Below are 14,385 nucleotides of genomic sequence, written 5' to 3' on the forward strand. Positions count from 1 at the left end.
TATCAGCCTCCCTGGTCTGGTATCACATCACTGGAAGTCTTGGGGCTATTCGTGGATCGAACGAATTGAATGGTTCTGTTGTACCTGCAAACTGCCCCCCCAGTCAGCCCCGTGCCTAGCTCCCCGTAAAGGCCCCGTAGCTCCAGTGTGAGCAATGTCGCTTTATCCTTGGCGTTTTAAGGGTACCTCGACAAGGTGTCCGTACCCTTCCTAGCCTTCCAGTCCATCCAATGCATCAATGAATCCTTGCACCACCCCAACTACTTCGAGCTAGCAGAAACGGGGAGAGAGCCACAGGCAGAACGACCTGATCCTGTGCTAGCTTGGCTGTGCCTGTTAGGGACCTTGCACAAGAGCAGAAGCATTGATTGAATCTCGGGCTGGGCTGGGACGGGAGTGACCTAAGGTACAGCACAGTACAGGGGCGGTAGAGGTAGAGGAGGGAGGTACGTACCCACTCATCACCGCCCCGACTGGAACCTTGAATTTCATCTTTCTTTTGCATCTTCACTTACCTTTCCTCGGACAAACCCCATAAACAACATCGAATAATTCAGCATCGCGCTCGAGAATAGGTTGGCTTCACGGGAGCCTGTCTTGAACTATTCTTCACATCGTCAACTGCGACCCTTCAGCGACTCTGCGCCTTTTGCGGCGCTCTCTGGGACCATGGTCGCTAAGGAATTCCTCGACTCGGATAGAGTCAACTTTCTTGTTTGGAGGTTCGTCACTACTTCGCGTCCTCGACTCACAATCACCGCGCCTAGTCGCCTTCTAGCTGTCATCTTTTCTCCCTACCTCTGGACCTTTTGCTGACCATGAATTTCTGCGCGCCCACAGATTTCTTCTTGAAGGCAGTATGTATTACGTCTTCGCGCTCAAGGCGCCACAGCTAAACTAACCACACTCGCCCATAGATTATCGAGAGACTGCTGCCAAATTCCAAAAGGAGTGGCACGTCAAGCAACCTCACAGAGAATTCGCCTTTGCGCCTCACGTCAAGAGCCATGCATTGGTTTCGGTGATTAACCGTGGCCTTGTTTACCACGCGCTTGAGCGCGAGCATTTACGAAAACTGGTAAGTAATCTTCTTGGGGAATCACTGCGAATCTATCGAGAGTTTCGGCGTTGCGCCTGTTCCCCCCACCCATTAAGGCGAGGTGGGCTGTTTTCATGACAAGGCCATATTTCCAAAACGGTCAGGCTGACAAAATTCACCACATGCAGCTGCCTCAGGATGCAGCTGCGGATGCAGCCGACTCGCTGCGGATGGGCATTTTTGGACCTCTGGACGCGCACCCACAAGGAAGAATTGACGCATATGAAGAGGAAGATGCGGAAGGAGAAGACATTATCGAAGAGGAGGTTTCAAGAAAACGTGCCCCTCAGCAATTATCGAATGTGTCGCCAGCAAAGCGACAACGGTTAAGCAATGGATTGGAGAATGGCGCCGATGGATCGGCTACAGCAACGGTGCCAGCATCAGCATCAGCATCAGCACCAACAGCAACAACAGCAGCAACAGGAACGGATCCCAACGTAGCAGCACCGGCACCAGTAACGACACCTATGGAAATTGACAACCACCCTGATAACCATGCATATCCTTCACCTCTCGAGGGCGAGCAAGCGCCAGAGCCAATGGTGCGGACTGACGGCCCTGAACAGGGTACCCAGGTAGACAAGGTCGAGGAGCTGGCTCCAGAGACGACCTTCATCCGCTTGGTATATGATGGCCAGAACCAAATTCAGGGAGACCGAGGCGCTACGCCATCACCTTCCTCACCCTCTGGGCAAGATAATGCTCCCATCCTTTTGCGATGCGAGTGGAACCCAAGAGATCCGTCCATCCTCGCGGCTGGTGGCACCGATGCGCTAGCCCGTGTTTGGACTGTCCCTCGCGCGGGCCCCATCGAGCCGGGACAAGATCACGTGTCACTACAAGGTCACTCCCTTATCGATCGTGATGTGCCCCGCGATACCATAACGACGGCCATGTCGTGGACCAGCGATGGCGCTGCAATTGCAGTAGCCACAGACTCGAGGAACCATGCCTCGATCAATGTGTGGTCCGCTGAAGGCGCACATTTGCAGTCGATGGAATTATCGGAGCCTCCAATCATCAAGATGCTATGGAACCCTAACAACACAGCTCTACTAGCCATTTCCCCGGACAAGGGTGGTACTCTTATTACCGTTCACTACCCGCCCGCCGGAAACTCCCTGTCATATGTCCTCCCAGATCACAATATTGATGCTACACCTTTTGATGCCGCCTGGACTGGAGAGGCGGAATTCTTGCTGTGCGGTGGCGACCTAATGCTATGCCTCCAATGCACAGATACAACGATAGTGCAGGCCAGGAAATTTGAGACCAAGGAAGACGATATATTTTCCCAGGTTCTTTTTGACGGACGTTCGCGACTAGCCGCTACGTCCAGCGACAAGGGCACACTTGATGTAAGGATATACTCGAGAGTAATTTATCGAAAAGACATGCTGACTGGTATAGCTGTGGGATGAGGGTGGCCATCGAAGGTCCATCTCTGCTCACCAAGGCACCATTACTGCGATGCAATGGCAGCCTCTGCCCGAAAATCAGCCTGGACCTGACGACGAGCGTTTAATTGCGACTGGAGGAGACGACTGTGCGATCCTTATCTGGAATGCCCGAATGCCCGAAAGCAAGCCCAAGTGCTTCTTGACCATGGATTCGCCAATTATGAGGCTCGCTTTCACGCCAGATGGTGCATTCATCGCGGGCGCGACAGCAACTCAGATTTTGATATGGAAAGTTGGAAGTTACGCTGTGCCACGAGCAAGCTGGAGCCGACCGGTGCATCCGGGGTGGCTTAGCCCCAAGGCCAGTGCCGAGACGGACGAAGAAGACGAGCACTGCTTGTGCTGGGATGCTGAAGGCCATAAATTGGCCTATGGCTCCAATAGTAGGGTGAGTCACAGGACATTACCATGTGCCTAATTGCACTTTGCTAACACTTGAAAAGCTCGCCATCATCAACTTTCGAAGATGACGACTACACCAAAAATGATTCGTCTGCGACATTAATAGGATCTAGATGTGCGAGGAGACAGTGCGGAAGCCCTCATGCAAAGCCGCTACAAGAAAAGGCGACTTGTTCAGGCACGTCTTAGGAAGACAGTCTAATAGACTGTGATGCGAATGGGCATGGTCGGAAGCCCTTAATGTCTATTCTCGCTTGGACATAGTTGGTGGAACTATTTGTACGAAACTGCGAGCTCGCGAAAGCTCTCTCTTGTATAACACGACGACGAACTACGGCTGGCTGGTCACGGGGGTGGAAATTAAACTCCCTGATTGGCATATACACAACACTATCTGGGCACCTCTCAAAGCACGAACTCTTTGTTGAATGAAGGAGCATGGATAGAGGTTATAGGAGTACAAACGACATTGCTTTCATCGCATTACTTTGGTTTTCTTTGTCATTTTGGTTTATTTCTGGAACCAGGGGTTTCGAGGGCGGGCTGGGTTACCATGGGAGGTGAAGGCATACGAAAGGCAGGCAAAGTACTGGGGATGCGTTCTTATATGAGATTTGGGTTCTTGGGGGGCATCATACCCAGTCTCCACGGTGTTATTGTTTTTTCTTTTTTTTTTTTTCTTTTTTTTTGGGGGGGGGGGGGGCTTTCTGCATTATTTGTACGATTATATACCATCTGGGGTGATGAAACGGCGCAGAAAAACACAAGAGGCTTGTTTTTACGTATAAGGAGTTGAGGTTGGTTCTAGCCAAACCGAAGATGTCAGTAAAGCAATAGTTTCAAAGAGGAAAATGAACGTTGTGACGTATCGCCGCCAATTACAACGAGTGAAAAGGGGGCTCGAATGGGAGGGAAGAGGAGTAGTAACATGTACATAACAGGCCAGCAGCAAGGTGACCTACATAGGTAACTTGCAGTTTGTTGACTCGATACCGAGATGGGGGAAAAGGGAATGGTGTAAAGATAGACGCAAGAGATGCACTCGAGACTTGACAGTGACAGGGTATATATACGAGGGGCCATAGCGTCGGGAAACATTCAGGTTTCTTCTGGACCATGAGGGTCTGATCAAGGCCAATCGGATCTGAAGAATGAGAGTTCTCAGCTGTACAGCACAGTACAGTAGAGTTGTTGAGGCTCAGCACGACAGGGAGTCTCACCTGCAATGTACTATACTGTACTGTAGTCGTCTATCAGGTAACCGAGGATCTCATGGCCCCCTCTCCGCGACTCTTCTAGCGTAGTCATTTGTGACAGAAGGTCGTGATTGGAGGCTGAATTGCAGACTGAGACACCATGCACTGTTTGCCTTGCATGTCTCAGCCTCAGCTGCAGATCAAAAAGTATATAATGCAGTATCATGGATATGAGAAAGAGAGAGAGAGAACAGGCCATTGTGTGTGTGTGTTGTGTTTTTGGGGGCGTTTGACTTTGGTCTTTGGCAATTGTTGTGTTTATCTGATGAAGGCGAAGGATCATGGAAATGTTGTAGAGTAAATAGACGTACGTGTACATGTCTCGATGATTCTCTATCGTGCGAGATGGTGTCTCTCTCACATCTTAGACCGAGTCACTCACTCACTCACTGTGAGATTAGTGCTTTTCTATCGTCGATAGATGGTCTGCCCCCCCAAAATACTCCGTCCCCACAAAGGTTTGGTTCGTTCGCCCGGTTTTCCATTTCCCTTCGAGGCCATGTGCATTTGCATGTTCCCTGCATTAGCTCTGTATTTGTATGTATTTCTCTCTTGTTTCCTCTCTGCGTGTCTCCCGTCTCTCGGAGGTTCATGTAAGTGACGTGCGCCCCGCTTCCATTGGAGGGGTTGGTTACCTTTTCAAGGTCAGGCAGGGCCCTTGTCTTTCTCGCTTGTCACTGGGAGCTTATGAGTTGAGCTGTGTTGAACGTGAAGGAAGCTGAATGACTCGGGAAGTCATCAATCACTTTTTCTTTTTCTTTTTCTTTCTACCCTTTTCTCATTAGCTATAACGAGAATCTGTTCATTGTCTCTGGAGCACCTTCATCTTCAAACCCCAAATACATCTTCAGCACTATTCTCAGAAGCAAAACAAGCTCTCCTATCAACTCTCTTCCTACTACCACCAACCAACCTCTACCAAAAAAATCATCCACAACACAATGTCTTCATCAACGCAACACCATCAGTCAAATCGCTCATCAGGATGGACGGAACAAATGCGCGATAGGCAAGCCCGCGGTAAAAACCCTTACAGCGAAGAAAGCGACGTGAGCGATGGCGAACCAAGTCGTCTTGGACCTCAGTATCGTGCTTCGGCTGCACGACCTTGCACCGCCGACGCTGATTCCTGCAGCCCCATGTTTGAAACACACATAGAGAGAGAGCGGAGGGGAGAGGCTTTGTATATTCTGGATAACCATGCGGCTCTCATGGCACATGCGCAGGCGACCGGCGACGTATGTATCACCACCGCTTTGATATGAAAATGCTAGTCGTGCTAAACCATCGTGTACAGAGCATCGCAGGCCAACGGCTTCGATTCATGCGCCAACTATGTGGCTTCGAGGACAAGCACGATGAAAATGGCACGGCGAGGAGCAAGCAGAATCGCCGAGTCAGTGATAAAATCTCTCGATAGTCCAGAGTTCTCGTCCTAGGAGGAGAGAAGACTGCCCTCGGTGAAATAGGGGTCTTTTAGCAAACCCATCACAAGCCCTCTATAGCGGATCATGACTTTCAAATAATAGAATCAAACCAACAAGTATTTGCTTATCTATGCTGCTGTAGTGAATGCTCACTGTTAGTAACCACATTGTGGTTCAAAACTCTGGTCAAAGTACATGAAATCGAATAAATTGTGGCATTTTGCCTGTTCTAATTGTCGTTATAGTCTCGTGCTGATATCTAACTTAACATAGACGTGTATGCGTGTATCGCTGTGTATGTAGATATGTCTACTCCTTATGCATTTGTCCACCAACTGTCCCATGAGTACTTCTCCGAACCCGCCGTCATTGTATGTCCTGGTTCGCTTATCAACAAGTTGAAAACAAATGTCAAGATGCATGTACGGAAGTGCAAATGCATTCCGTACAATAAAGACTACACGAGAGAGATACAATGTTCAAACCAATTGTGCCCAGAAAGAAAACGCCGGCAAATGCTGTATCGGACATGGCAAGTCCGCCCCTTTGTATCGAACACAGAAGAAAGAAAAAAAAGGAAGAAAAAAGTCTAAGCATATCTCATACTGCGCGTCCTCTGTTGCTGCCAGCCATTGTTGTTATCAATTGGGGCGTACATGTAGGGGCCTTGTTGGTTTGGAGCAGGGCCGCGAGGATATCCTGGCCACGAACCCATGGCTGGCTGTTTGGCTGCCCTGCGGCGAGCTATGCGTCGCTTAATACAGCTAAAGCAGCAGCAAGAGATGGACAGGAGGAGGAGCGCAGCAAGAACGCAACCCACGGGGATGGCAATATTCTTGTTGCTCTTGAACCAGTTCTCAATCTCCTTCCACGTCGAAGCGCCCTCGCAGCTACCGTTCTGACATCGACCGCCGCCGCCACAAGGTGTACCGTCGAGGAAGTTTTGGTTTCGCTGCGTACAGAAGCCATCGCCCGACGCCTGGCAAGACAAGAGACAGCTGTTGGTACAAGCCTTCACATTGGAGGATGTCGTATTTTGATAGTTTGCTCGGCACTGCTCATCTCGCGATGTGCACTGACCAGATGCGCACTGGAGGCTATCACCACAGTCTGTGCCATCGTCGCTGTGTTTGTCCTTGGGGCATGTCGCGCTGCTTCCTGTGCACTTCTCCTCGGGATCGCAAGGACCTGTGCTCGATCGACAAACAGTACCTGAAGATGCGAACTTGCATTTATCCGTGCAGCACTCTTCGTTCGAGTTATCGCACTCAGCCTGACCCTTGAATTTGCATGTCTTTGCGTCACAGCAAGGATTATCGCCACAGCTGTCCTCGCCGCCGCAGTCGCAATCTTCGCCTTCTTCGACAATTCCATTACCACACTGCTGGCCCGAGACGGTCTTGATGTTTCTGTTATCAGTAAGGCATTCCGTATTGACATTACGTTTGAAACCTGAGCAGATGTTTCCAATGGTGCAAGGAGAGAATTCACTGATTCCTTCCTTGGAGGATGGGTTCATGATGTAGTCACCCTGAGCATCACACGAACTCTTGCTCAGGGGGCAGCACGACTGCGCATTGGACGAGACTGGACAAGTCTGGGAAGTGCAATCATGGACGGCACCAAAAGTATGCCCTGTCTCGTGAGCAAATACCTGCCATTCTGCCGAAGTCTTGACGACCACGTTGGCACCCGCAACCGTCTCGTTACGACCTCCAGTGTTGGAGTTGGCTGAGGCTCCAGGGCGGCAGAGCTGACCCAGCCATGCAAGGCCAACAGCAGAGTCGGTGTTGCAAGTGCTCAGAAGAGTCCAGTAGGCGTTGCTGTCTTCATTCTGACCGCGCCAGGCGGAAAACAAGTTAAGGCGATCGGACAAGTCGACACTGTTGGAACACTTCTGATTCCAAGCAGCTGTATCCGAAGGACTTCCAGGGCATGACCCGTCACTGATGGTGAGGTTCTGGATACCCAGCGTAATGTTGAAACTCTTTTCGTAAACTTCGGAGGCATCGTTGACCATTCTGATGACATTTTTCCTCAAGGCTTCAGTAGAGTTAAACGTGGAGGTGTATCCACAGTCAGTTGCGATTCCTAGGAGGGCGACCCTTCTGCTAGTTGGACAGCCGCTCACAGAGCCAATTGTAGACTCAAGGTCAACACTCGAACCGTCATTGCCTGTGCCTGTGTCGATAGATTGGCGACCGAAAAGAGATTTGGTGTTTGCCGCGCCAAAAGTGTCAAAGTCTTGGAGCTCATGAAACTTGCTGTTGAAACCCAATGTGTCAGAGTCGCAGAGTGCAGCCGAAGCCCCACGCCTCTTGAGCTCAGTAGGATTAAAAGACATGATATCCGAGTCCCGCCAGACAACCATAACATCGTCCCGAGCCTCTGATGCCGACAGAATAGGGTCGTCTTCGTGCCGAACTTGCTGGTAGTTCGTGCCGGTATGGATATGGTGATGGTTGCCGTCGATACGCAGAGTGCCCTCAAAAACAGGTTCCTCTCCATCACGATGCATTGTTATCCTTGCCCAGCCAGCATTTGTCCAACCTTCCCGTCCGACTCGCTGAATGAATACATTTCCCTTGAATACTTTTTCGTCCTCCCGGTTTACTGTCTCGACAGATCGCACGGCACCGTCTGCGCCAATGTGAGTAATAGCGAAGTTCTCGTGTAGAATGTCGTGGTTCGGTTCGAGCTTGAGGCGTATCTTTTGTTGTCCATTGTGCAGTGAGAATAGGAGATCAAAGTGCGAGTCGGCGCGTAGACGGTGTGATGGTGTGTTGATTACGGGCTCATCGATGAAAGATATATAGTTAACGGCGTTGCGCTTTACTGAGCTCGCTATTTCGAGGATATTAGAAGACTGCCCCAAACGACAAGGTAGATTTCAAGTGCTGAGCATACCTAGCGAGGTTTCAAAGAACAAAGCCACACCCGCGATAGCGGTCGCAATCGACCGCAATGATACCATGGTGTTTATCGGACCTCGAACGGTCCTGGGAGAGAAACGGCGGCGCGCCGATTGAGAGAGATATCACTGCAAGGCCATGCAGTAGCACAGAAGAAACCGTCTAGTGAAGGGGAACGGAGGTTGTATCCGTAAGATGAGATGTAATCAAGGTGAGACGAAGATCGTCAGACGGAGCGGCCGAAAATAGAGTCGGAAGGATGACGGAACTTATTGGGAACGTCAAAGGAGAATGTGGAGAAAGAAGTCGGGGTGTAAGTATTGGATCTCGAGGTAGAACAAAGAGGATAGATACGTAAGGAGGAGGAGAGGAGAAGAAGGGGAAGAAGAAAGGATTTCGAAACGATTAATCGCGAAGCATGATCAGCATTGAGATCTGAATAGTACAGTTCGGGATGGATATTTCAGCTCACTCCAGTCCCATTTTAGGGAGTTAGAAAGGCAAAACAGAGTGTGGCGGAGGGTGCTTAGAGCCGGCCTGTTGGCTGTTGGCTGTTAGGTAGAAGTTAGATCCTTCTAACGCCGTTGGCTTTTACCTCATGCCAAGGGTTCCAAGGTTCCCGAGGGCTGGGGTGTGGGTGCTGGAGGGACAACCAAGTCTCTTGGCCAGCGAATCATGAGCCAGAGGCCGCGCGGTTCTCTCACTGCATAGCCTCCCAAACAGCAAGCGTCACACTTGTCAGCCATACCTAGACTAATTTCCATTAGCAACTGTCAACTTTTGCTGTGAATCTCATCTCAGAGTCGGTTGTTATACTCAATGGCAACGGATGTTGACATATCCATCTTTGAGGCTTGGCAACAGAATTCGATAACCCTTGTATCCAGAATACATACAGATCGACAAATCCGACTAGTAATACCTGTGGTCCTGAGTCCGTCCATCTGATTACAGGCGGCCTCCCAAAGCCTCACCGGGGCATCCGACCGAGGTCAATATGTTTCGCCCTCGTATCTTTTCATCCAACCATTTACAATCCTGGACTACCTTATACTAGTTAACTAGACTAATCTTCCCCGCTGCTAGTCATTTACGTCTTCAAGTTTCTTGGCATTGACGAGTTGATATTCATTATCGGACATAAGAGGCGTTGATGACAGACTTTATTACCCAGATAAACGATAGTTAGACTCTGCTGCCACGTTGTTGCTACTTTATCGGGCTGTCCCAAGATTTCTCATCAAACGTACGCCGTGGCTGAAAAGGCTTCCTTTACAACCATGTCACGATATTACGATAACATCAGAGAAACTGAATTTAGATCACCTTATTAGGTACGGAGTATACGAGCCAAATAATTAAGTCGGCCCCTCAACTTTACGCAGCCTCCAGTCAGCGGGAAATAAAAATCACCCACTCTCAAAACTATCCCACCCTTGCTACTCATATTTACATACAGTACGGAGTACACACACCAACAGCCCCCAAAAAACGATGACGACTTTGTCACCCTTGGCACTCCAGCGGGACCATCTATTAGCGCCTTTGCCTCGTGGAGCTGGTTGATATCTCTGCAGCTGTGAAAAACGTTCAAGTCCTTTCTCGTTCTAGACCCCGGCCCAGAAATACTGAAGCTTAAATATAGGAATGTCGTTAACAAATTATCGTGACTGTTTGCTCTTTAGCTTCATCCCACTTGATATCCCACTTCGGACATGTGTCCACGCGTTCTTTGGAAGCTGGCGCAATAGCCTGTTTTTCTTTATCCAAATCTCCTACAAGTCAATCCCGATAGAAGGAAACATCCAGCCATTCAGAGACAGATTCGTGCAGAACCTTGTTTTGACATCAGTCACCTGCTGTGGTTGCAATTAGCTTCTTCTGACATTACTACTCTGCGTCACCAACGTCATTGCTGTCTTAACCAATGTTTCATTATTGGACTTTCTTTTTGCCTTGCTAGCTTAAAAAATATGTAAGAAAAATTAGACCGCGATGCTCATAAATCAACCCCGTAAAAATTTGTTCCCAAGCCATCAGGATCCTCTTCCAGGTCGTGGCTGAATCCCAACATCAACCCCAAACACCGAGCGGGAATCTGATTCCAAGCCGCTTCCGTTGTCGGTAGACTATTCATTTCCCGCTTGCCTTGTATCCATGGTATATAACTCCACTAGATAATATGCATCATGTCTTTATAACCCTTTTCGTCAACGACCTCACTTGCGCTTGGCATCGTGAACAGCTTTGATAATCTTCTCAACAACAGAAGGATCAGAAAGCTGTGTGTCATGTTAGTTACAAATGCCAGTTGAGGCATTTCAAGGAGATAACTTACAGTAGTAATGTCTCCGAGCTGGTCTTCCTCACCAGCAACAATCTTCCTCAATACTCGTCGCATAATCTTGCCACTTCGTGTCTTGGGCATGTCAGGTACGACGTACACAGCCTTGGGAGCAGCGAATGGACCAATGCTCTTGCGCACTTGGACAATAAGCTCCTTGCGCAGGGCATCACTTGATTCAACACCCTCCTTGAGATCAACAAAGGCATTCACAGCTTGGCCAGTAAGTTCATCAGCAATACCGACGACAGCTGCGTCAGCAACAGAGTGGTGCTCCAACAGAGCAGCCTCGATCTCAGCAGTGGACAATCGGTGGCCGCTGACATTGACGACGTCGTCAACACGACCCCGAATCCAGTAGAAGCCCTCGTGATCTCTAGCAGCTCCGTCTCCAGTGAAGTAATAACCCTTGTAGACATCAAGGTAAGTCTCTCTGTACCGGTTATGAGCTCCCCAGACGGTGCGAGCCATGCTAGGCCAGGACTGCTTAAAGGTCAACACACCCTCAACATCGTTGCCATGAATTTCTTCGCCGGAAACAGGATCGATGAGAGCGGGCTCAACCCCGAAGAAGGGCAAAGAACAACTGCCCGGCTTGGTTGGTGTAATTCCAGCCAAGGGCGTGAGAACATGAGAACCAGACTCGGTTTGCCAGTAAGTCTATGATCAATGTTAGCAGCGGCCACCAACCTGATACCCATGGAAAGCTTACATCAACAATGTGGCACTCCTCTTTTCCAATAACTTCAAAATACCACTTCCAGATCTCGGCGGCGATAGGTTCGCCGACCGAGCCCAGTACGCGAAGGTGAGCGAACTTGCCACGAACATGCTCGTCACCAGCACGCTTCAGCAATCGCAAAGCGGTGGGAGCAACGTAAAACTGAGTAACGTTGTGTCTCTCGATGATATCCCAGTATCGCGAAAAGTTGGGGTAGGCAGGTGTACCCTCAAATACAACTGTGGATACACCGAGCATAAGAGGAGCATAAACGACATAGGTGTGACCGGTAATCCAGCCGACGTCACCACCACAGAAGTATCTATCGCCCTCGTGGATGTCAAAGACATACTTGCCGGTCATCGCAGCGCCGAGGAGGTACCCGGCAGTTGTATGCAGGACACCCTTAGGCTTGCCAGTGGAGCCGGAGGTATAGAGGAGGAATAGAGGGTCCTCGGAAGCGACAGGCTCGGGAGGGAAGTAGTTGGGCCACTTCTCAACTTCCTCATGCCACCAGAAGTCACGGCCACTGGTCCAGGGAATTTCTGAGCCAGTGCGTTTGTAGACAAGGACGTTCTCGACAGCAGGGCACTGCTTGAGAGCGTCATCAACAATCTTCTTCGTGCCAATCAGCTTGCCACCTCGCTTGCCTTCATCAGTTGTGATGACAACCTTGCAGCCGGCGTCGACAACACGGTCGCGGAGAGAGTCGGAAGAGAAACCAGCAAAGATAACGGAGTGTACGGCACCAATACGGACACAGGCCATGAGGGCGATGATGGCCTCGGGAATCATGGGAAGGTAGATAGCAACGGTGTCGCCCTTGCGTACACCCATCTGCTTGAGAACCCAGGCGGTACGAGAAACCTCTCGGAGGAGCTCTCCGTACGTGACATTACGCCCCTCGGTGGGCTCGTCGGCCTCATAAATGATGGCAACACGATCAGGGTCCTTGAAAGCATGACGGTCGACACAGTTGTATGAGGCATTCAGGCGGCCCTCGTTGAAGTAGGAGACATCGGCATTGAGAAGAGAGCCACTTCGGGTGGTCTGAAAGTCGCGGTCCCAAGAGATGAGCTCGCGTGCGCGCTCAGCCCAGAACTTCTCGGGTTGAGTGATCGATTCCTTGTAAAGTCGCTTGTACTCTTCGAGGTCTATGAGAGTGGGTCAGCTCATGTTGAGGCTCCGGTGCGGAAGCCGGGATCACTTACTGGCAAGGTGGGGCCGGTGGGGATGCTCTGCCGGGTTGCAAGGTCAGTATGAGCCAGGGAGACGGAGCACGATGGAGTCAAGAATAAGCAAAGAACCACACAGCAGGGTCTAGCGGGAGACACTGCGGCGAGTAATTTCGCCTCAACAGAAACACAGGGGCGCAATTGACTTACTAGCAAACATGCGCTGAGGAGGGTCTAAGCTGAAAGTTAGCGATGACAGACCAGGTTGGTTGCGCAAACTTACGATAGGTATCGACGAGATGAGCTTCAGCGACTACAGGAGCCTTTGTCTCTTGAGCGGGTGCGGGAGTCTCCTCAGCTCTCAATGAGACAGTTTCGGTGGCTGTAGGAGCGGGAACGGGAGAAGCGACGGCGGCTGGGATAGCACTCTTGGGGAGAGACTCGGGAGCCGAAGTCCTGAGCTCCTGGGGCACTTGGGGTTGCTCGACGGCGGTTGCCATTGTGTCTTTTGCTGGGGTTTATTTGAGAATAAATTTTTTTTTTCTCGTTGAGCGTTGCGCCTGTAGGTGCGACGTTGATGGCGGGGTAGCGTGACCGTGGAGCTTGTCAGAACTGCTTGTACTTGCAGGACTTACAGCTTTCGGTGTTGCTGTTCTATGGTGATACAGAGATCGTGCAGTCGAGTTGTAGGTATTTGAATTGGAGGAGGAGGAGAAGACGTTGGAGAAGGCAATGAAGAGTAAAGTAGAGAGGAAGTTTTTAGTTGGATTTAGAGTAGGGGGGAGGAGCTGGAGAAATAGTTGAGACGGATCCAGAGGTTTGATGAGGCCCGGCTTGCGGGGGGAGCTTTCTTTATGGCAAATGGGTCCATCATCATTGGAAGACCCGGCCGGCCGTTGCGACTCGTCACTGGTACCTGCACAACAACTAGGATCAGTCTCAGTGGGTGTTGGCACCAAACCCGAGCTGCGGCCGGCGAACCGGGGGGGTCTTGCCGTGATCCTTTCCCCCGAGCCACCTCAAGTCCCGAATAGCCAGTAGTGAGTTAGCGACTCACATCCGCTGGTAATTTTGTAAGAGTACATCAGCATTGATGAAAGTCTGATAGTCGTTATAGATCGTCACCAAGATTCACACTTGAATTCTCGGCATTCAGAGTGGCCAAAGTACTAAGCACGGCATCTGCCCGTCAGCAATGTGAGCCTTGGAAATAAGATGCGACTTGACGTCGGCATTACACAAATGCCAATGTGATATACATACAAGGGCTTGTGATGTGGCCGCTACATATGAGAACCCTTTTGCCGCGCCATGTATCCTATTATCTTCTCGGCCATTCATCCATATCAGACCGCATCGGTTCTACCCCGAAGCCCTACGCCCGAAAAAGAATGCATTGCTGGGTTCCATCAGCTTTTGTGCTTTTGTATTCCTTATGACACGACGGCCTGAATGCTACCATCTGTCTACTTTATTACCGCGTTTTCTGGCCTATGCTGGGTTTCTGGTCATTCTCTGTTGAAAACACTCCGTAGAGGAAGTTCACTTCGACTTGGCTGAATGATAGATGCCGTAATTACGTAGCA

At 50.2% G+C, this 14,385-nt stretch overlaps 4 protein-coding genes across 4 annotated transcripts; 2 read left to right on the top strand and 2 right to left on the bottom strand.

The window, feature by feature from the left end:
• Positions 1 to 669: 669 nt before the first annotated feature.
• Positions 670 to 3,032, top strand: FVEG_00784 (hypothetical protein; the record flags this gene model as incomplete). The annotated part of the gene is made up of 6 exons (XM_018887376.1): positions 670 to 722; positions 841 to 857; positions 918 to 1,078; positions 1,228 to 2,460; positions 2,513 to 2,950; positions 3,006 to 3,032. 6 exons carry the CDS (start codon positions 670 to 672, stop codon positions 3,030 to 3,032), a joined length of 1,929 nt encoding a protein of 642 aa, XP_018743129.1.
• A 1,319-nt stretch (positions 3,033 to 4,351) lies between these two features.
• Positions 4,352 to 5,865, top strand: FVEG_00783 (hypothetical protein). Its single transcript, XM_018887375.1, has 2 exons — positions 4,352 to 5,458; positions 5,518 to 5,865. The coding sequence occupies exons 1-2, from the start codon at positions 5,162 to 5,164 to the stop codon at positions 5,638 to 5,640; spliced, it is 420 nt and encodes a 139-aa protein (XP_018743128.1). The 5' UTR covers positions 4,352 to 5,161; the 3' UTR covers positions 5,641 to 5,865.
• Positions 5,769 to 9,208, bottom strand: FVEG_00782 (hypothetical protein). The gene is made up of 2 exons (XM_018887374.1): positions 8,555 to 9,208; positions 5,769 to 8,491 (listed from the first exon to the last, which is right to left on the bottom strand). The coding sequence occupies exons 1-2, from the start codon at positions 8,619 to 8,621 to the stop codon at positions 6,237 to 6,239; spliced, it is 2,322 nt and encodes a 773-aa protein (XP_018743127.1). The 5' UTR covers positions 8,622 to 9,208; the 3' UTR covers positions 5,769 to 6,236.
• Positions 9,209 to 10,437: 1,229 nt separating this feature from the next.
• On the bottom strand, positions 10,438 to 13,629 carry FVEG_00781 (acetyl-coenzyme A synthetase). Its single transcript, XM_018887373.1, has 6 exons — positions 13,083 to 13,629; positions 13,010 to 13,033; positions 12,836 to 12,862; positions 11,616 to 12,778; positions 10,898 to 11,563; positions 10,438 to 10,841 (listed from the first exon to the last, which is right to left on the bottom strand). Exons 1-6 carry the CDS (start codon positions 13,297 to 13,299, stop codon positions 10,779 to 10,781), a joined length of 2,160 nt encoding a protein of 719 aa, XP_018743126.1. The 5' UTR covers positions 13,300 to 13,629; the 3' UTR covers positions 10,438 to 10,778.
• Between the last annotated feature and the right edge of the window lie 756 nt (positions 13,630 to 14,385).

This window comes from Fusarium verticillioides, chromosome 1 (genome assembly GCF_000149555.1).
Source record: "Fusarium verticillioides 7600 chromosome 1, whole genome shotgun sequence".
Lineage (NCBI taxonomy): Eukaryota > Fungi > Ascomycota > Sordariomycetes > Hypocreales > Nectriaceae > Fusarium > Fusarium verticillioides.

What these genes read in the sequence shown, in the direction of transcription:
- FVEG_00783 (XM_018887375.1), top strand. Translation starts at nt 5,162, where the DNA reads ATGTCTTCATCAACGCAACACCATCAGTCAAATCGCTCATCAGGATGG. An exon ending in ATGCGCAGGCGACCGGCGAC is followed by an intron (nt 5,459 to 5,517) that starts GTATGTATCACC and finishes CATCGTGTACAG; the next exon opens with AGCATCGCAGGCCAACGGCT.
- FVEG_00782 (XM_018887374.1), bottom strand. Translation starts at nt 8,621, where the DNA reads ATGGTATCATTGCGGTCGATTGCGACCGCTATCGCGGGTGTGGCTTTG. An exon ending in GTTCTTTGAAACCTCGCTAG is followed by an intron (nt 8,492 to 8,554) that starts GTATGCTCAGCA and finishes TCCTCGAAATAG; the next exon opens with CGAGCTCAGTAAAGCGCAAC.
- FVEG_00781 (XM_018887373.1), bottom strand. Translation starts at nt 13,299, where the DNA reads ATGGCAACCGCCGTCGAGCAACCCCAAGTGCCCCAGGAGCTCAGGACT. An exon ending in CCACCGGCCCCACCTTGCCA is followed by an intron (nt 12,779 to 12,835) that starts GTAAGTGATCCC and finishes CCACTCTCATAG; the next exon opens with ACCTCGAAGAGTACAAGCGA. An exon ending in AGGAGTGCCACATTGTTGAT is followed by an intron (nt 11,564 to 11,615) that starts GTAAGCTTTCCA and finishes CATTGATCATAG; the next exon opens with ACTTACTGGCAAACCGAGTC.